The 22,291-nt window shown below is 37.0% G+C and overlaps 1 protein-coding gene across 2 annotated transcripts; it reads left to right on the top strand.

Annotated features, from left to right (window-relative positions):
• Positions 1-959: 959 nt before the first annotated feature.
• Positions 960-20,200, top strand: LOC110457121 (Williams-Beuren syndrome chromosomal region 27 protein-like). 2 transcript variants are annotated; one of them, XM_021508228.1, is made up of 6 exons: positions 960-1,241; positions 3,309-3,414; positions 5,086-5,214; positions 10,545-10,680; positions 11,563-11,655; positions 19,619-20,200. In XM_021508228.1, exons 2-6 carry the CDS (start codon positions 3,316-3,318, stop codon positions 19,801-19,803), a joined length of 642 nt encoding a protein of 213 aa, XP_021363903.1. In that variant the 5' UTR covers positions 960-1,241; positions 3,309-3,315; the 3' UTR covers positions 19,804-20,200. The 2 variants fall into 2 exon arrangements, with proteins under 2 accessions (XP_021363903.1, XP_021363902.1); XM_021508227.1 differs by having other exon boundaries at positions 3,304-3,414.
• Positions 20,201-22,291: the final 2,091 nt, after the last annotated feature.

The raw sequence follows: 22,291 nt of genomic DNA, 5'->3' as shown, positions 1-22,291 counted from the left end.
CTTTTCCTCGGTTACATGTCGGTCATAGCTTGACCACCGGAAGTTACGACTCAATATGAAGGAAGAGTGAATGGATTTACTCCCTTGGTTAATACTAAGACAATCTTGAACATTATTTATATAAATATATGCAATGTCTCATGACATCTTGATTTGGTTTGGTTTTACGTTCTATCAACAGCTATGGTCATTTAAAAGTTCCCGGAGAAAAACCACTGACCTACGGCCAGTACCTGGCGACTGCCCCACGTAGGCCTCGAACCCCCGACCCAGTGGTGGAGGGCTAGTGGTAGCAGAGTGTCAGACGTCAATTTTCCAAGCTAAATAAAAGTCAATTCAGGGAAGAAAAAAACCCCATTTAAACTTGTTAATATCATAAGGTTGGATGTCCATGGAGATGCATTTGTCGAGAAAAATGTGAGAAAATGCTTCAAATCTCCTTAACTACTGGGACAATTTCAGCTAAAAAAATCGTTCATCTGGGATATAAAGATTTGGTTTGCTAGTTAGTTTTTGCATTGGGAGAGATATGTCAGTGACCTTCATACTTAAATAAGTGTACAGCTCAGTCAATAAATAAATCATAAGTGGTAGGGAATATGGAACTAAGCAAAGGAACGAACCGTATTTGGTTGGTTTAGTTGAACCATTCTTGAGTTGTAGGATTCAAAATTGTTCAAGTTGAATGGGTGGGGCAACAGCTATGGTCATTTAAAAGTTCCCGGAGAAAAACCACCGACCTGCGGACAGTACCTGTCGATGGCCCCACGTAGGCCTCGAATCCCCGACCCAGTGGTGGAGGGCTAGTGGTAGCAGAGTGTCAGACGTCTTAACCACTTGGCCACCGCGGCCCCATTGACATCTTGATGACACATTAAGTCGAAAGATCATGTTCATTGTGAGGAAAATCATTAGCAATGACATAAATGTAGCGTAGTTGTCGCTGTGTTATAGGTGCTTCTATAAAACCATCTGTTACATGGCTCTGCCTGAAAATCGTTCAGGCAGAGCCATGTAACATCATTTTAATCAGATTGTTCTATATATAAATTGAACATTTAGAAGCATGTATATTTCTCCCTGAAGTAAAAGGTATTTAGGTTATATTTAAACAGTAATATTCATCTGATTCTCTATATCTTACTTCATGCCTGACTTCACACATTAGCAACACTTGAGGATTTTCCTGAGACATCATACAAAGTAACTGACGTTGTATCAAACGACCGTTTTACTCGAAGGTAAGCTTTCTGATTGATAATTACATTTTTCTTTACCGTTTGGCATTGGAAGTAGAAACATTAATGTATTTTGCTTGACAAAGCATAAAAAAGATTTCCGCTATACTTTGTTTTCAAACTGTCGTGTTTCAATATATATGGACACCTATTTGAATGCGATTTTCACTATAATGTCAATACATGAATGTATTTTCATTATGCAAACGTAGTTAAGACAATTTCAATATGGCTGCCACACCAAACTGTATTTCAATTTCAATAATGCATTCTGTTAGCATTAAACAATCCCTGTCGCAAAATGATACTCTTCCAATATTTCTCAAACATAATTGAGGTATATGCACACTAAAAAAACCCAGAAAAAACCCATTCAATAACTGATAAAAAAAACTAACTTTTTATGTGTCCATTTTCCAAGCTAAATAAAAGTCAATTCAGAGAAGAAAAAAACCATTTAAACTTGTAAATATCATAAGGTTGGATGTCCATGGAGATGCATTTGTCGAGAAAAATGTGAGAAAATGCTTCAAATCTCCTTAACTACTGGAACAATTTCAGCTAAAAAAATCGTTCATCTGGGCTATCAAGATTTGGTTTGCAAGTTTGTTTTTGCATTGGGAGGAATATGTCAGTGACCTTTAAACTTAAATAAGTGTACAGCTCAGTCAATAAATAAATCATAAGTGGTAGGAGACTATGAAACTAAGCAAAGGAACGAACCATATTTGGTTGGTTTAGTTGAACCATTCTTGAGTTGTAGGATTCAAAATTGTTCAAGTTGAATGGGTGGGGCAAAGTAAAGAGTTTTGAATTGGAAATGATTAAGATCTCAATCCCATAGCTACATCCACAATAGCAGATTAGAAAGAGATACATACACACATGTTCTGAGGTAGTTCTGGGGTCTGGCCCCTAACTTTGTGATTTATTCACTTGGTCATAACTTTTAAATGGTCGAGTTTCCACCCCATAACCATATATACAATTACTGAGCATATTGAGCCAAACAAAACCATAGGGTTTGGTTTTGTATTGCCCAACGTGCTATTAACAGCTCAGGTCATTACAAGACGTGCCTCCAGGTGAGTTGTGTATGTGTGCCGGAGAACTGGTACGTAAGTGTACTTGCCTAATTGTTATAGCGCGGATCTGATGCCGACATCGCAACTCATTTTATTGTTGTTGTTATTCCATGCTAAACGTTCAGCATTTAGGGAAATGACAACAACTGGTTCACCCGTTATCAGTATAATGTGACCGGGCGGAATGCTGTGCTGGGTGCCTTCGGCATGGTATTTCAGTGAGATAGCACTATCAAGTCGGCATCAGATCAGCGCTATCACAACGAGGAAAGTACACCAACATACCATATATCCGGCACGCATACACAACACACATTTAGGCACGTTCTTAAATGATCTTGGCTGTTAATAGAACGTTTAACAAATGAAACCCTTTTATCTTGAAAGATGAACGCATCTCGCACAAAGGTGATTGCAACATTAAAATTTGGTAACAGATACAGTATGACAAAATTGAACAACACTACACCTTATTGCTATTTCGCCCTTCGCTGACTCAAGGATGACCATAGGGCCAAAATGTTTAATGTGACCAGGCGGAATGCTTTGCTGCGTGCATCCGAGAAGTATTTCAGTGAGGTAGCACTCTGATTTCGGCATCAAATTCGCGCTATCGTAGGGAAGCAATTGTACCAACTCACCGCCTACTGCACACATGTAAATACGCATGCAGAGACTAAACACGTGTAGGCAAGGTCTTGTAGCTGCTTTTATGACGCTAAACTAGTAAAATTAAACCATGTCAGAACATAATCGTACAACACTTTGTTATACAATCAATGAGTATAGATGGATGCTGCGTGGCATGTAATTGACGCCCCTTGGTGCTGTTGTTAAATATTAAGGATGCGTAAATGGAAAATAGGGTAGCATTTAAAAAATTTATTGGAAGAATAAAAAGTCTGTGAGATACCACGTCACCTAAAAAATGATATCATTGTTATATTCTATTTAGTTTATTGGCCTTTTTACATGTCTAGCACAGCCAGATAATGGAGACAGATAAGAGGTTATCTCAAGCACATGCAATAGCTGAAACTCGAGATAGAAAGACGCAGTTCTACGACTCGTGGAGTAAATTGTTTGACCAGGTACGGTTCACACACTATAGCACTGTTATCGTATTGTTACTCCAATCATCATCAGATAATGAATTTTCGCCAGTGCTATAAGCAATTCGTGGTATCGTTATTACTTAAAAAGTACCGAACATCTAAAATTTCATTTGACAGTTCCCCTAGGTCCTAATATGTGCTTGTTTCGATTTTGGCTTGATAAAAAAAAGAATTGTCCTCTAGGAGGCCATCAAGGATTTTGACAGTTTGAGTTTGTTATCGTTATTTTTTTTTAAATAAACTCGACAGATCTTCATTAACTATTTAGCCGACAATCATCAGATGGGAGGCTGATCAATCGCCATCCGGGATCCGTCATCATTCCGTCATTTAACTGTATTTCTTGTTATCGCCTTTTCCTAAAAGGAAGTCGTCAATGACCCTCAAATTCCATATGAATGATTCTCTTGGTTCATTTCTGTGAATGTTTCGGTTGGGACTGATTTGGGAAAATATGACAGCCTCCAGGCAGCCATTGTAGGTTTGGACGGTTCAAAATTGTTATCGCTGTTTCTCAAGCAGTACTTAGGATATCTTTCTCTCAAAATTCAGTTGTGGGATTTCCTTGGTCCATAGTTGTTTATATTTTATTTAAAGACCATAAAAAACAAGATGGTCATCAGCCAGCCATCCTTGATTTCAAAGTTAAAGTGTTTTTTTTATTGCCGTTTCTCTAAAAAGTACTAGACAAACCTGCCTCAAATTGTACATGTAGGTTCCAAATGGTGAATATGTTTGCTTGAAAATGGTCGAAAACGTTAGCCGTTTTTGGATTTTGGGAGTTCCCAGTCTGTTACCGCTATTTCGCGAGAAGTAAACAATAATATGTATTTAAGTTTAACAAGACTACGAATCAAACAGCTATAAGAAAAGAACAATCTTACATAGAGGTAATGAAGATCTTACGATGATGGGCACCAAAATCCCTCCGGGATATCTTGTCTCTCAGATTAACATACCCAAACGTTTAGCTTAAGAATTTTTTGAAGTCCGATAACTTTCAATCCGTCTTATTTTCAAGTACTTTTTGATGGTAGCATAGGTTTGGGTAGGTACTCATCTTCAAATGGACAAAACAAAGTGAAATTTAATGTCCGGACTAATGACTTCTGAGGTTTATAAATATATGCGAGAGTGATAATCACCAACTTAACATTTTAATACCGAAAGAGATGGACATGGTTGAAGTTATGTCTTCAATGAGTTTCCACCATTTCCCCCTACCTACTCTGTTTTATACGATCATATGTGTTGCTAGCGCTTATAATTGCAGCCTAATAAAACATAAAGGAATTCCTAAAAGATACCTCAAAGATATTTCCTCTTTGATACTGCCATTATATATACTGTTGCGCATCTGGTCGCTAGCATGGCAACTATGCATCCCGTCAAGAGGCGTCGTATGTTGTACATGATGGTCAACGTTAGCCATCTTCTCAGCCAAGTGCTGTACTACCAAATCAAAAATTGTTTGGATAATTAAAAATTAACTAAAGCATGGATTCGTCAAATCGAATGTTTATGTGATATTTCATTAATGAGAAGTATCTTAGAAAAGACTACAGATATAAAATACTTTATATATTTGATTTAAGTATAAAAGGCTAACATTATTTGTGGTGTGTTATTCAATATTTCCATGCAAAGGACATGCTCTCTGACGGATATAGCGGTCCATCTATGGCGGCAGATGCAGTGGCTGGATTATATCCCGGGGATCGGGAGAATGTGCACATACTTGATATTGCAGCAGGAACGGGTTTTGTTGGCGAACAGGTATTGTGTGTGAAGAATGTTATTCCCACACACCCCTCTTTTCATATGACATAAGACTACTAGATAACGCATACATTTCTTGCGTAATATACGTAAGGCAGTCCCCTGTATGTTCATAGGGAAGAGCAGTATATTTATATATTGTTTATTAAGGATATTACTAGTAAATACACATGTGATTGCGCCTATAGAATTTGGAAGTCGAAGAAGAATTTCACTGCATAATACAGCCGTTTCATCTACATACCCTGTCTCCGACACACATGAACACATTCACGGATACACAACACACTTGAAGGCACGTCCTTAACTGATCTTAGCGGTTGACAGGACGTTAAACAAAATGAAACCAAACCAAACCAATCGTCCTTCTAAGACCCATTGGTGATGCAAGGCACACAAACATGGAATAGGTCTAAACTACTGTTTAAACGGAAGGGAAGTTCACACACCCGCTTTACCATGTGAATTACAAAATTTGAAGCAAACTGGTGAATTGAAAATTAATATATAATGAGTAAGATGAGTAACTGTGGCTATCAAGTTAAAGGCAAAATCCTTGGGGACTAAACGTTCCTCCAGCTGAATGCACCAATTTGTATCAAAAGATTTCCTGTGTAGGTCATGACATTCGAGTGAACTTTAAAAAGCCCCCATCATCCGTTGACATCGTCTTTGTATTGATACGACATTGGCTGTTGCAAAGATGTAAAACCTCAAACGAACAAAAACTGATTTGATGGCCACAGTTTTAATTCTTAGGACTTTCGTTCATTCTATTCAGTAGTGTTTTCAAATGCCTTTTTGAGCTTATATGTGAAATTTGGAAGGATGTCTATAAGGCCCTTTTTTTGGGCCCCGGTATATTCGGATATTAGGATTTTCACCTCCTTATTTTGTTCAAAGATGTCCTATTGTATGACATGCGAAAAAACTAAGGTAAAACTTTGACCGAAAGTGGGTTTCTTAGGGTACCAAAAGGGGTATGGTAAATCACAAATATAGTTTGATGTTTTCAAAATGACCTTAAAAACCAAAATAATACCATTTCTGTTTTTGAAAACATGTATAAATTAGACGAGCATATGTAACGGAATAAACAATGACAGAAATTCAATCGTCACTTTAAGATTATTTATATAAAACAAGGTATTACGTCAGGGGGTTCTTTTCGGTTATTTTCAATTGAAAAGTTATTTGTTTTCTCAATGATTTCCTTTCTAAGAAATATTTTGACTTTAAATTTACAACTTTACTCATTTAAGTAAACTTACATAAATTGCATATTGACTTCATACTTTCCTTTTGTTTTATACTGAGTTATGGCTTCTGGACACATCCCCAAACTTGGCTTTTTCAAATATCTCTCAATTTAAAGTGAATTAAAAGATGCATGACACCCTTTATATGATATAAGTATAACACATCAATTGTTAGTATTGTATATTATATATATCATATAATATTTACTCAACACCTGTGGCTGAAGTGAGTTCCAGGACCTGGTTTGTTTTTTTACTTTTCAAAGTTAACTAACAAATCTAAAATGACATTTGTCACCACAACTACTGTAAAACTAGAACACTGACAGGTCAGTAAGGGCCCCGTCTTGTGGCAATATATCCCCCATAATCATCAAGAAGCAATCTGCCCATATAGCTGAGCTTGACGTTTGATATTTGGACTTCAAAGAGAATCGCAAGGAAGCAAAATATACATTTTACATGTACTATGATGCGAGTCTTGTTTCCTTCCACCTCCATATTTGCTGGGCTAACAGAAATGTAAATACCGGTGCAATACTCATTTGTTAGCTTTGATTTGTTTTATTTCACCTTATATACCTCCTCCATAAGGAGCCAGGGTCAAAGTCAGAGATCCACTTTGTCTTTGACCTTTGGACCCAAATGACCTTGACCATTAACCCAGTGACCCTGATCTTTGGTCAGTTGACTTATTCTTTAATTTCGACCAACTTTGCTTCTTAATATCATAACAAAATGTTCATCAGTGAAACATACAAAACTTGGCCTTGACTTGACCCTTTTGACCCCGTAAACTGGACCTAAGGTCAGTTGACTCTGTGTTAGGTTCTGAACAACATTGCTTCATAATGTCATAACAAAGTGTTCATCAGTGAAAAGATTCAAAATTTGACCTTGACCTTTGAATATAATGACCCTGACCTTTGACCTCGACTTCTTACCTCAGTGTGTCTCTTTGTTTAACTCCGAACAACTTTGCTACATAATGTCTTAGCGAAATGTTCACCAGTGAAAAGCTACAAAATTTGACCTTGACCCCTGACCCGATGACCTTGACCTTTGGACAGTTGACTCCTTGTTTAATTCTGATCAACTTTGCTTCATAATGTCATAACAAAATGTTCATCAGTGAAAAATACAAAAATTTGGCCTCGACCCTTTGTACCCCGTAAACTGGACCTAAGGTCAGTTGACTCTGTGTTAAGTTCTGAACAACATTGCTTCATAATGGCATAACAAAATGTTCATCAGGGAAAAGGTACAAATTTTAACCTTCACCTTTGACCCAGTGACCTTGAACTTTGGTCAATTGACTCCTTGTTTAATTCTGAGCTACATTGCTTCAAAGTGTCATAGCGAAAAGGTTTAGTAAAAAGATAAAAAAAAAAATAAAAAAAAATTGGCCTTTGACCCAATGACCTTGACCTTCGGTCAGTTGACTCCTTGTTTAATTCTGATCAAGTTGGCTTCATAATGTCATAACAAAGTGTTCATCAGTGAAAGATGCAAAATTTGACCTTGACCTTTGAATATAATGACCTTGACCTTTGACCTCGACTTCTTACCTCAGTGTGTCTCTTTGTTTAATTCCGAACAACTTTGCTACATAATGTCATGGCGAAATGTTCACCAGTGAAAAGCTACAAAATTTGACCTTGACCCCTGACCTGATGACCTTGACCTTTAGTCAGTTGACTCTGTGTTAAGTTCTGATCAACTTTGCTTCATAATGGCATAACAAAATGTTCATCAGTGAAAAGATGCAAAATTTGACCTTGACCTTTGAATATAATGACCCTGACCTTTGACCTCGACTTCTTACCTCATTGTGTCTCTTTGTTTAACTCCGAACAACTTTGCTACATAATGTTTTAGCGAAATGTTCACCAGTGAAAAGCTACAAAATTTGACCTTGACCCCTGATCTGATGACCTTGACCTCTGGACAGTTGACTCCTTGTTTAATTCTGTTCAACTTTGCTTCATAATGTCATAACAAAATGTTCATCAATGAAAAATACAAAATTTGGCCTTGACCCTTTGTACCCCGTAAACTGGACCTAAGGTCAGTTGACTTTGTGTTAAGTTCTAAACAACATTGCTTCATAATGGCATAACAAAATGTTCATCAGGGAAAAGGTTCACAATTTAACCTTCACCTTTGACCCAGTGACCTTGAACTTTGGTCAATTGACTCCTTGTTTAATTCTGAGCTACATTGCTTCAAAGTGTCATAGCGAAAAGGTTTAGTAAAAAGATAAAAACAAAACAAAAAAACTTGACCTTTGACCCAATGACCTTGACCTTCGGTCAGTTGACTCCTTGTTTAATTCTGATCAACTTTGCTTCATAATGTCATAACAAGGTGTTCATCAGTGAAAGATGCAAAATTTGACCTTGACCTTTGAATATAATGACCTTGACCTTTGACCTCGACTACTTACCTCAGTGTGTCTCTTTGTTTAATTCCGAACAACTTTGCTACATAATGTCATAGCGAAATGTTCACCAGTGAAAAGCTACAAAATTTGACCTTGACCCCTGACCTGATGACCTTGACCTTTAGTCAGTTGACTCCTTGTTTAATTCTGATCAACTTTGCTTCATAATGTCATAACAAAATGTTCATCAATTTGACCTTGACCTTTGAACCTAATGACCTTGACCTTTGACCTTGACTTTTTACCTCAATGTGTATTTTTGTGAACTGAACATCTTGACCAAGTTTCATGTACATCGGTTAATAAATACCAAAGTTATTAGCCAGGAACAAAATTTGTGGACGGACAGACAAAGAATGATTACTATAGTTATTTTTTGCAAAGCATAAACTATCTGACCTTTGGTCAGTGTAGCATGGCAAACGCCCCTCTTACTACTATAAATACTCTACTGGGCCTGTTTAATCTACATACATATATACAGACTAGTATTGTCAGGAAATATTTGGTGTTAGGCAAGGAAATGCACTTTGATCCTTGTACTCTAAATCACAGTAAAATGTGTTTTTAAGTAAAAAGGCATTGTGGGATAAGTATGATACTTTTACAAATTAAATATCATCATATAACTAAACTCAATGCCAAGTTACATGCTTATCCCCAAATGCCTTTTATGTACAATCATCGGATAAACATTGGAAATAGGCAGAACATTTGATAAAACAATGAAATCGGCTAACTTTAACGATTAAAGCAGATACTTTCTTTGAGGCTAGGAGACAAAAGATTACCAGCAAATCAAACTTCATAAATTAAATCAATCATTTTACAGTAGTTGTGGTGGTAAAAGTCATTTTTGATTTGTAAGTCAACTTTGATAAGTAAAAACAAAAACCAGGTCCTGGAACTCACTTCAGCCACAGGTGTTGAGCAAATATTATATGATATATATAATATACAATACTAACAATTGATATGTTAAACTTATATCTTATAAAGGTCTTTTAATCTTTTAATTCGCTTTAAATTGAGAGATATTTGAAAAAGCCAAGTTTTGGATGTGTCCAGAAGCCATAACTCAGTATAAAACAAAAGGAAAGTATGAAGTCAATATGCAATTCATGTAAGTTTTGTAAATTTTAAGTCAAAATATTTATCAGAAAGGAAATTTTATAGAAAACAAATTACTTTTCAATTGAAAATGACCGAAAAGACCCCCCTGACGTAATACTTTGTTTTATATAAACAATCTTTAAGTGACGATTTAATTTCTGTCATTTTTCATTCCGTTACGTATGCTCGTCTAATTTATACATGTTTTTTTTAATGTCATTTTGAAAACATCAAACTATATTTGTTATTTACCGTACCCCTTTTGGTACCCCCAGAAACCCACTTTCGGTCAAAGTTTTACCTTAGTTTTTCCGCATGTCATACAATAGGACATCTTTGAACAAAATAAGGAGGTGAAAATCCGAATATACCGGGGCCCAAAAAATGGCCTTATAGGCAATCTTCCTTTTTCTTTCCTCTGTGGACTAAAAGACATCATATGATACCGTTATGTGTAAATATTCATCAACAGGAAACTCAACCATTATGAACATCAATTGTTTGCTTTTTAGTTGGCAAAGCACGGATTTGTCAAAGTTGATGCCTTGGATCCATCCCAAGGAATGTTGGATAAAGCGAAAGCAAAAGGTGTCTACCAAACGTTGATTTGCTCGTATTTCGATGAGAAAAAACTTGACATTGCACCAGGTAAGTTTTTCTTTTTTAAATAGGACAATGTAATTAGTATTAACCGAAACAGTGGAATTAATGGATAACTTTGTATGCAACCGCATGTGATATTCGAATGTTTCAAGATATATGAGTAACAATATACTGTATTTGGTGACCAGTTTCTGTGTCTCTCAAGGCACAATTGCCGAATAAACAATTAACAGCAAAATTAAACAGCAACGTGTTCAGATTGTTTATTAACAATAATATAATTCTTTATTTGTCGCGAGGACGTTAAACCACAAGCATTTATCATTTATTGAACGTTTATCATAAATCAGTAATTTAGTGATTGAGCGTTATACGTTAATATCTTGGAGCAATGAATGTTTCAGCAAATGTTGTTATGGTCCTATAACTTACATTGCTATTGATGACAAACATAATAACAGGGCTTTATGAAAGTTTGTCAGCAATAGATTTGGGCGTAATAGGACCATACAAATATTTACTAAAATATTATTTTCATATTTACATTTTGATAGAGTATTAACGCTTTATTTTGTTAATCGAACAGTTATTTGAACAGCAATTTAAGTCTTGACAACAGTGAAATTTATGACGTCACAATAGTGATTGATGACGTTACAACAGCAAACGCTGTTTTTAGTCTCACAACAACATTTGCCTTTGCAATGGAAGGATGCAGTGCAAATGTAAACAAACAATAACATTGTATTCCTATCTAAATGAACTAACGCAGATTCGATTACAAATAGGAAGAATAAGCCTGAAACAAAGATGACTTTTTTTTTAATTTGCCTAATTGAAAAAGGAAGAATTTTCTTCTTCAAACTTCAAAATCGTTTTTAATTTTAAGTATATTGCATTGCGAATGTACATTTTATCTTCAAATAGATACCTATGATGTCATCGTCATTTGCGGAGGCTGTGCCAATATGCACCTGCCATGTGACTGCCTTTGGGAAGTCTTGCGTCTTGTTAAACCAGGTAATTCTCCAAATGCATTTAAATCGGTTTTCCCTTAAATCTGTTTTATCTTCGCCGACAGAGGATTTGGAATATTCAAATATTTGTGAATCAAGATCGGAAATAAATTCAGCCCTTCCTTGGTCGACTAGCTGGTCTTTACCAGAAAAGGATCCAAGAGTTCCGAATCCAAATCACGTCACTAAAAAGTTTGGAACGTACTAATACCATATTTAAAGCGTTTAAAAGATCACACAGTGAGACTCGTGATGAGCATAGAATTGGTAACAACTAGGTCTAGCAAGATGAGCAAACATGTTCGGTGAACTTCATGCAACTTGAACAGAACCTTAAAATATCTAGTGGTTGGTACAATAAATGCACTAACCCGTCGAAAGATTTAGGACATTTCCATTGTCCAACGTGGATATCTACTAGCCACGAGCTCTCGGGCTAGAGTTAATGTCGAACAGTGAATTATTAGTTTAACATCAGTTGGGTCGATTTAATGAACTACTTAAGACGTATATTTGGTATCTCCAATGTGACAGGTACGTTGGCATATCTCTCGCATACCTGTGATAGGATGGTGCTGGTCGATGTAAAACACCTGTCATGGTGGCCGACATTACTCGTTACCTAAATTGATCGTAAACGCTTTTGATTTATCAATTTAATTGATAAACTGCATACCATTCGCATATCTTCTGGTAAATCTGCAGCATGTGTCATTGACACATCGTACTTGGTGCACGAGGTATGCAACCTCCCTGTAATTTAGTTTCGTTTCAATGTAAACAAGAGGCACAGAGGGCATGTATCGCTCACCTGGCAAATAAAGAAAGCTTGGAAAATTGTTTTTATTACATATAACAACTATTTTCAAATATTGGCTGTGTTCCTCAATCATTACCCGTCCCTCATTAGGTTCCTTCTTTCTGCCCCATGAATTGGGGAGGATTTAAATCATTAATCTCAATTTCCCCTATTGGGGCCGCCCCTCTACTTCCTAAAAGCAACTCTGTTTTTATACAAAATTGATTGCCCTTTACCCAAGGATGCTCTAAACAAAATTGGTTAAAATCCCTCTCAATAAACTGAAGGATGAGAATTTTAAACATTTGTTACCAAGTTCCCCCTACTTCTACTTCTACATTATAATAACCGCCTTCAACAAGTTGAAGATTGTTATTTGGAGATCATTGCATAAGGAGGGGAAAATAAACAAGTAAATAGATATATAATTAAATAAATAAATGAATAAATAGGGATTTATGGTAATTTAGCTATGGCGGATTTGAAGGCAGTTATTTTTTTAAGTTCACAGATGTCTGGAGGGAGGCGGTTCCAATCAGATATTGTTCGTGGGGAAAATGACTGTTTACTGACCTGGGTTTTACAAGAAGGTACTTGAAATGAATGAGCATGGGTGTGCGTGGTGAGACGTGATGGGGGCTTTAAGAAGTCCATGGATATGGCTATTTGGTTGTGTACAATCTTATTGAAGGTACTGAGGCGCATATCCTTGCCTGTTTTTTCTAGTGAGGGCCAGCCCAGCGTATTCAGCATGTCACCAACGCTGGACAAGTTCCGGTGCCAGTTTGTGACAAACCGAGCAGCTCTGCGTTGCACCATTTCTATTTGTTGGATGTCTGTCTTATTGTAGGGGTCCTATACAGTACATGCATATTCAAGAGATGGTCTGACGAGGGCTTTGTATGCATTTTCCTTGAGAGATGTGGAATGACCATTTAAAGTTTACTAGAATTTGACAGTGGACTTATTTCTAGTGATTGACATGACATTACACTTTTCAGGATGGAATGACATTTTCCAGTTGTCTTCCCACTGTGCAAGTAGGTCTAGATCAGCCTGTAGCCTTAGGGCATTACTGTTTGATTTGATAGCCAGGTAGGCAATGGTGTCATCCGCAAATAGACGGACAGTTGCATCTAGACCCTCTGGCATGTCGTTGATGTAGAACAGGAACAATAAAGGGCCGATGACCGAGCCCTGGGGGACTCCAGACATGACATTCACGTACTCAGACTTTTCACTTTCAATAAGGACTGACTGTGTCCTGTCTGATAACAGGTCTTCTATCCATGTGGTAACTATGTCACTCACAACGTAGTGCCTCAGCTTATGGATAAGGAGGGAGTGACTTACTACTGGACCCTTTCCCTTTGCTCCCATGGGGACCACACTCTCTTAAAACAAATTGAGTCCCCCTTGCCAAATTATTTCTCTCGACCAAATTCGGTTAAAATAGTTCATTCTGAAGAAAATAATTTTAAATCTCCCATATTGGGCCCCGCCCCTCTTCCCCAAAGGGGCCACGCTCGTCGTTTATAAAAAAACTGAATCCCCTTACCCAAGGATGCCCTAGACCAAATTTGGTTAAAATCCCTCCAATTGTACAGGAGAATGGTAAGAATATGCATCAAATTCCCCTATTGGAACCCAATGCTTTGCACCAAGAGGTGCCATACCCTCTAGATCTGTTTATACAAAACTTAGTTCCCTTTTCCCAAGTATGCTCGAGGCCAAATTTGGATAAACTTCCCCCAATGGTACAGAAGAAGAAGGATTTTAAAAATGTAGTCCTCCAATTCCACTATTGGGACCAACCCCTCTGCACCCAGAGGGGCCATATTTTCCGTTTATACAAAATGTAGTCCCCTTTGCCACAGGATGTTTCAGGCCTTATTTTGATAAAATCCCTCCAATGGTACAGAAGAAGGAGGATTTTAAAGATTGAAACCTGAAATTCCCCCTATTGGGCCTCTGCACCCAGAGGGGTCACACCCTCCGTTTATAAAAAAAAACAAAATATTTACATTTGCATGGCATTGTCACTATATAGCCTCTTTGAAAGCTGTGTCGTTGATGGAACTTTAATTACTATGCAGCACGAGACTAAATTCTTAGCGTATTAATACAACACTGACCGGAACTACAATATCGAATGTTAATAAACATGACGGCTGCTGAAATTTCGCTGGGCATTGTGAGACCTGTAAATTAATGTGCAAAATAAAAAATACTTTTATTACAACAAAAACAAGACCAATGTCTGCAATATCGTACAAAATGCACATCGGTTGAAATCACCAATGCCGGCAATGGAAACAATTTTAACGCTCATGCAATTTATCAGAAATGTCGCCTGTTACACTGCGGTGATCAACAGGGGTTCGTTACAAATGTCTGAAATACACATATTCTATAGACCTACTGACACATATGTTACAGACCTACTGATATGAGTCACAGCACATAAACATTCCAGACATTTGTAACGAACCCCTGCGCTCTGTCGCAAGATCACTCACTCCAAAAATAACTCCCTCGTGGAGGGCAAGGTCGGATTTCGGTGTTCACTGTATTTATCCATACGAGAAATTTGTTCCGGGGAAAAATAGAAACAATTTCAACTCTAACTTTCAGCTCAGAGTTCTATTGATAAACTTAAATCACGCTATGGACATATCATACGCAATTTTATTGCTACTGAATTGTGGAAAAAAATGTTTATTAAAAAGTGTTTATTAAAATTTCAAAGTACCACTTTGTTTGCCAATCAGCACGCGACAACACGCTGTTCCAACTATTGAACGAATTTGTGTGGACTGTCGATAAGGCGGAAATTTTAAATTTTATATATAAATTGTAAGTTAAAAAGAACATAAGAGGCAGAGAAAACATAAATATAAGTATTGAACTGTTTTTGTATGGTATTTATGATCTATTTGAATGACACAGCTTTGCAAGCAAACAAATCATAATGCGCGTCCAATGCTTAATTAGTCCCCTTTGCCCATGGATGTTCCAGACCAAAGTTAGTCAAAACTCAAAAACCTGTTTAGGACAAGTAGCGTTTTAAAGGAATAGTTGACGGACGATCGGATGGACGGACGACGGATGCTGCGGTATGGCGGCATAAGCTCACACTGGTCCTGCAATTATGAAAGCTGCTATCTACGATTAAAAAAGTGTCCCGTTGCTTTTGGCGAGGTCATGATAATATATAACTTGAACAACATGAGAGGCACAGCTGACGTCACAAGCTGTTTTCCGCACAAAACCAAAATATAAAACAAAGCTATCATATCTGATCCATTTGTTTTTAAAGGGGCATCACGGTGAAGTAACTTTATTTTTTGTCTTTTTTCAAATACTACATAAACATATCAAGTGAGACTCCTTATGGAAAATAACGATCGGATTTGGCTGAAATAGATTCATAAAAATGATTAAATCTAAGAAAATCATCGGTATTTCTACCTGTCTGACCAACGTTTTGTTCAGGGATTTCCCTCTACTAGCGCATGCGTATAGCACACCATTTCTTTGTAAACAAAATGACTGGCCGTGTGAAGTAAGCGAAAGAAAAGGGTTGTACCGTGTCAGCTATGAAACAAAAAGTTGCCAAATGGTCAAAAGATAGCGCAAGGAGTACATTACGGAATCATTATTGCAGGTGGGCAGGATTCAAAGGAGAAAATAACTGCCCTAGCAGTTAGTACGGTGCATGTATTCTTCCGGATAACCGGTTAAGCTGAAATGGAATCGACAGAAATGCTAGCGCTGTTTATGTTATGAATAAATATCTAAAACTATTAAGCTCGCTAGTATCTTTGTCTGAGTTTGAACACAGATGAACTTAGTTTAATATGTCAATGGGCATTTATCGGGGAGTTTACTTTGTGTTTCTATGATTATACAGTGGTTTTTGCGAAAGGAAGGGATAAGTGACTGGTTAGTTTGATTTTGCCATGAGGCCCTCCAAGGGATAACTGTTGTGAAGGCCCACGGCGTATTTTCGGGGTCATTAAGATACGTGCGCTATTAGATTTACATAATTTATAATATGACCGGGTTCAGTAGAATAGTATGATTTGATTATATTGCTGAATTACACGATTATTTTTGGTTTTACATATGTAACGAAACGTTACCTACACACTCGGGTTTGACTGCCGCTTTCGCTTGCAGGTTCCATCGATTGTAAATAAAGTATGAAAAAGTATTTAGGAAGCAGAGATCGGTGACACAAACAACTTAGGCAGGTATAGATTTCGCACGTTTATTGTACATTCAAACTTAACAGCATAACAAGACACGTGGCGGCAGGTGGGTTGCCAAGTTTCACTACAATTTAGTGAAATATTCAGTACAACATGACCCTGTCTATAACTCGTACTCGCTCTATATTCGAGCAAGCTACCTTATCACGAATCCCAAAGCCCTCCACGAGATAACTCAAACACGTGCACGAGGACATGCGGCTATCACTTCCGCTCAATAGCTTTTCCGTTAACCATTCTACGGTCCGCCACACGCCTTTATGTGGGCTAGAGGAGCCTACCGCTCATAGACACAACCACGGCATGCTCAGAACATAAAGGGCGGAGAATGCAAAACATCTCTCCTTCAAACGGTATGACGACCGGCATGTCTCCCGCAAAAATATCTCTAAGTTCACCTCGCTATTTCCCTATTAAACTAACGCCATAGTACAAAAATACTACCGAGGACCTAACAAGAAATGTTCAGTAAATGTTTACAACCCCGGATTCTGGAAGGATGGGCGACATAGAGTAATTAAATCATTGGATTTAGACAGCTGAAAAAGTGCTGCTTACCTGGCTGAAGTCGGGAACAAAAGTGCTCTATCCCAGAAGCCACCTTGATATATCCGGTAGCGGCCGGTATAATTTTAAGGATTCCCGCAGGTCGGTGAATTAGACGGAACGCAACGCCCCAAAACCTTGGTGCGTTACACATACAAGATTTAATTAGTACTAATATGAATACCCGACCTCCTCTGCCCCGGCAATATATATAAAAAAAAACACCAGAAAGGTTGTCCCATGGTTGAGGGAAGGTGTTTAGCCCCGTACCATCTGTACCGGTCACATTCTGGTACTAAATTCAATATATATTTGTAAATATCTACTTTATGTTTATGTCTATTATCATTGTTGACATTTAATTGTAAATGTATGACGGGAGAAGGCTGTGATAAATTGTAAAATCTTGTGCCCCCATCCCTTGTTCAATTTTATTGGCAACAAATATGTTTAAAGCTAAATAAATTTAAATTCTGAATATTGGCAAGCGTGCAATTAACTTCTGATGATGAATAATTACTGATCAATAAGTTTGAATACGGACTCAGAAATCATATCACTTGGTTTCATAGCGCGGTAAGAAGTTGCAGTTGCCTGACGGCCCCTCTCTGGGGGCCCCTCTGGAAACGGTTTCATCTTGCTCAGACCACTTGTGTTTACTGCCGAGTCAGGTGACGTTATTGGCGCTATTTTTAGCATGGCTTTCCCGAACAATTCAAGTTGTCAAACTGGACATTTGGAACGGACTATGAATATGGGAATAGCGAGGTAACATAAGTGGAAGTGCAAACAATATATACATTCACTAAAAAAAATTATGGCTCTTCACGTGATGTCCCTTTAAGTTTAACGTAATGTATTTGAAATGAAAAGTATGATGAAGTTAGCTTCAATGTAAGTGCTTGGGGAACGCTCTGAGTGATGCTTTTAAAGGACTATTTTCCAAACGCATAGTCACGCAATTGTTATATTCTCATATAGAAGGGTATTGCCACACCTAGTTGAAATTCTTGCAAAATAGTTTCCCTTTTTATGATTTTAATATATGAGATACCATTACAATGTAGGTTCGTGGAACATTGAAATTCTTCACTGGCATACTGCATCTATTACCAAATCTTTAAAAGGACCATCACATGTGTGTATTTTTTAAAAGGGCCATCACATGTGTGTATTTTTTAAAAGGGCCATCACATTTGTGTATTTTTTAAAATGGGCCATCACGTGCGTGTATTTTTTAAAAGGACCATCACATGCGTGTGTTTTTTAAAAGGACCATCACATATGTGTATTTTTTAAAAGGGCCATCACATGTGTGTATTTTTTAAAAGGGCCCTCACATGTGTATATTTTTTTATAATGGGCCATCACGTGCGTGTTTTCTTTAAAATGACCATCACATGCGTGGTTTTTTTAAAAGGCTTATCACATGCGTTTTTTTTTTTTAAAGGGCCATCACATGTGTGTATTTTTTAAAAGGGCCATCACATGTGTGTATTTTTTAAAATGGGCCATCACGTGCGGGTATTTTTTAAAAGGACCATCACATGCGGGTGTTTTTTAAAAGGACCATCACATATGTGTATTTTTTAAAAGGGCCATCACATGTGTGTATTTTTTAAAATGTGCCATCACCTGTATGTTGTGGTTTTCGTTTTCAGCACTGGACACTATATTGCCAGCCTTTTTTTCATGCATGTGATCAACCATTTACATTTACATTCACATTTTGTGTCTGAATGCGCTGATTTCAAACAAATTCGTGACCCATTATATAATGTATCGTCTATGAAAAGTTTGATTTATTTTCTTTGCAATTGATATACGACTGTTTACATTTAATCAATCTTTACAATAAGATATGATAGACAACCAGTTAGTTTGCTATTGATATATTTTAATTTTTAACCTATTTTGTTTTAGTTTGATGTACTCATTTTAGTGAATGTCTTTTTTTACAGTGTTGTCTTGGCCCAAAATGACTCATATTGTCTATTGGCCGTTAAACAATGCAAAAACAAAATAAAACAGAAACTATATTGCGAACGTGTTAAATCGTCGTTAATAAAAGTATGGAAGAAATGCTCAACTTTACTTTTTTGATATTTAACTTTATTAACTTATAAATGTTTAAAACGTATATTAATCACTCTTGTTAGCCCGCATGTAAGCGCGAGAGAGGTCTTAATGTGGGAGGAAACCGGAGTACCCGGAGGAAACACACTGGGTCGGGCAGGCGACCCCATACTTTTTCACGTCCGACGGGGAATCAAACCACGGCCGCCTTGGTGAATACATACATTTTTGATGCCGTAGATAACTACAAGACCTGTGTTTATATGTTGTAGGTGGGTATTTTGTGATGGTCACCCGCCCATTTCACCTAGATACGGTTGAGGAGTACAACGGACGTTTTGAACCCTTGATGGACGAGATAGAAAAAGAGGGGAAATGGAAAAACATCCGAAAGGAAGTTGTTCCTGGCTATCACAGAGACTATGAGGGCATTGTGTTTGTATATCAAATAAAATAAGAACGTGATTGAGAAGAAAGCCGAATCTGCTGATTCGTGTATGTATAGTGACTTAGCTAGGCACTGGAGTTCACTGTCCATTTTCATAAACTAAAAATAATAAATGTTTAAAGGAAACGGCTATCGAGATTTAGTTATTCGGGTTACACGCTTCTGCATGCTTTAGCTCAGCAATCATTCTCTAGTTACAGTTGTAAGATAAGGTACAAAACTGAGCGACTCCAAAACTCATGATTAAAGATATCTTGTGTTATTATAATTAACAATGAAATATATATGATACTCTTGACACTCCATCCTCTTTAAAAAGATGAGCAAAAATGAAACTGTGATTTGTCATGTTAATTGACACAATATAGGAAAACATACGAAAAAGTTAAGGTGTTCATTGTGAAAAGCTTTCGTGGGATATAGAAAATCGTTTGACATCGCCTAATCCAAAATGTTCAAACTCTCACTTTGTCTCAAACATTATATACTGTACAACATTTGTGACTTTTTCATGCTTCAATATTTCAATTAGTAGCACATGGAGAGATAAACATTTTAAGTTCACATTGATCAAAATATTTACAATTAATAATGTAGTTACGTGACATCATAGACATTTCATCTTTATTTCATATTTATAGCGCCTTATCAATAAAATTCGTGTGAGAATTGAATTAACTGAGTACACATATGCCGTGCGTTATTTATATTTTCACTCAAAGTCGAGGTCCGTGTGTTTTTACATTGTAGCTATTGGCAGGGAATAAGTTCGTGTTATTGGTCATCGGTTTCAAGTTTAGACACCAACATGAAACATCAACCATCCTTACAATGGTCATATCATATTTCTATAAAAGTTTGAGTCACGTATAAAAGAAAATCAAAATTCCTTGTATCATCCTTTTAATAACAATATACAAAACTATGATTTCTCCAATTGTTTTGGCCATTCATATAAAGAAGTTTTAGATTTGAGAAAACTGACAATCTTACATATCTTTGATCTTAAATATATCCATTTATCTCATTACCAGCGTCATCCAACAATTACCTTAATTCTTTGTCACGGTTGAATTAATACAAATTTAACGGCATCAAAGCTATTTTGCTAACATTTTAATCAATAATATTGTGTTGTTCAATTGGCTCATAACATGTGTGTACCTCGTAGATATCCGGCGACTCAAGTCGATCTCGAGTGCAAAATGCCACTTGTACGATTTTCTTTACCAGTCATTTTGTGTAAATTTTACATGTACATGTTTATTCTATATTAGTTCAAAGTAATTTTCAATGGTCATATTTTCATATAAGATATCAGTTTGAATCCTAAGACATACATTTCTCTTATGTTAGCTCTTACTCTTCACATCGGTTATCCAGGTACCTCGTGGTTTCACCACTCCAGGAACGCCCCGCAGGGCGTGTCGTCGTATTATATATTAATGAATCTCCTGACCACTTATTGTTCAAAATGTGATCAACTTAATAAGTTTTTCACTTAACAGCTTTGCATGTCCATTTTTACCAGTTATACAAATATTGTTATGTTTACTATCTACATATTAGCAGTGTTAAAACGAGGACATGAACGTTTTTTCATTAGAATATTTGATAAAAAAAAATATTGCAGACATCCAGTGTTCGTATTCAACGTAATTAAGCTGACAAGACGTTAACAACTTGGTGAAGAAAATCAACACTGCCCAGGTTTGTCGTGCTAATATTAAAGGTATATTTACTGGTATTTCAAACTTGGCAAACTACATGTTAATTGTAAACAATTAATGTGTCGCATGTAAGTTTAGAGTATGTTAAGTGATTTTAAATGTAGTACATCTATTCTAATTATAATTGCTTTTAAACTTTCCTGACATAACAGTACACAAGGAACCCTCACTGTTTCCGTTGGCAGTGTTGAAACTTGAATTCCTGTTTATTGCATTAAAGTGTTGGATCTACAATTCTTAATGGAAATTGATCTCAACTTTTACCATAACTTGATCACAGAAACACACACATGCTAACAGAATCAGCCCCGGGGGTGAGGACGGACCAAATCTTGGGAGCATGGATGTTTTGTCTGACAATGTCCAATATGGTTATAATTGGGGTAAGGATTTCAAATGTTTTCAAGTTATGCCCAATATCCCAACCAGGACTCGCGCGCTCCATGGCGAATTGTGGGGAAACATATTTGTCTAATCATAGAATGGGAAACCGTTATGACCAAATTTTTCCCATTCTCTCTTCTGCCCCCAGAGCCCAAGAGTGAAATTTGACAAAAAAAGACTTTTAAAGGTTTGCCTCTATTTGTTCTCGTCCCTCTACCCCTGGGGAAGCCACACACTTCGTATTTAAAAAAAACCCATCAAGTCCCATTGTCCTAAGGTTGTTCCTGAACGAAATTGAACGATACTCACTTCATCCTACAGAAGAAGGATGTTAAAGGTTAACTGATATTTGGCCCCGCCTCTACCCCGCCTTTGCTTATACA

This window comes from Mizuhopecten yessoensis, unplaced genomic scaffold, assembly GCF_002113885.1.
Source record: "Mizuhopecten yessoensis strain PY_sf001 unplaced genomic scaffold, ASM211388v2 scaffold9023, whole genome shotgun sequence".
Taxonomy (NCBI): domain Eukaryota; kingdom Metazoa; phylum Mollusca; class Bivalvia; order Pectinida; family Pectinidae; genus Mizuhopecten; species Mizuhopecten yessoensis.
The sequence above is the reverse complement of the archived record's forward strand: the minus strand, read 5'-3'. Positions and strand labels throughout refer to the sequence as shown.

Bases quoted from the DNA above. Each gene is read 5' to 3' on its own strand.
- LOC110457121 (XM_021508228.1), top strand. From the start codon at position 3,316: ATGGAGACAGATAAGAGGTTATCTCAAGCACATGCAATAGCTGAAACT. The intron at 10,681-11,562 runs GTAAGTTTTTCT...ATCTTCAAATAG, and splicing joins AAAACTTGACATTGCACCAG to ATACCTATGATGTCATCGTC. The intron at 11,656-19,618 runs GTAATTCTCCAA...TATATGTTGTAG, and splicing joins CTTGCGTCTTGTTAAACCAG to GTGGGTATTTTGTGATGGTC.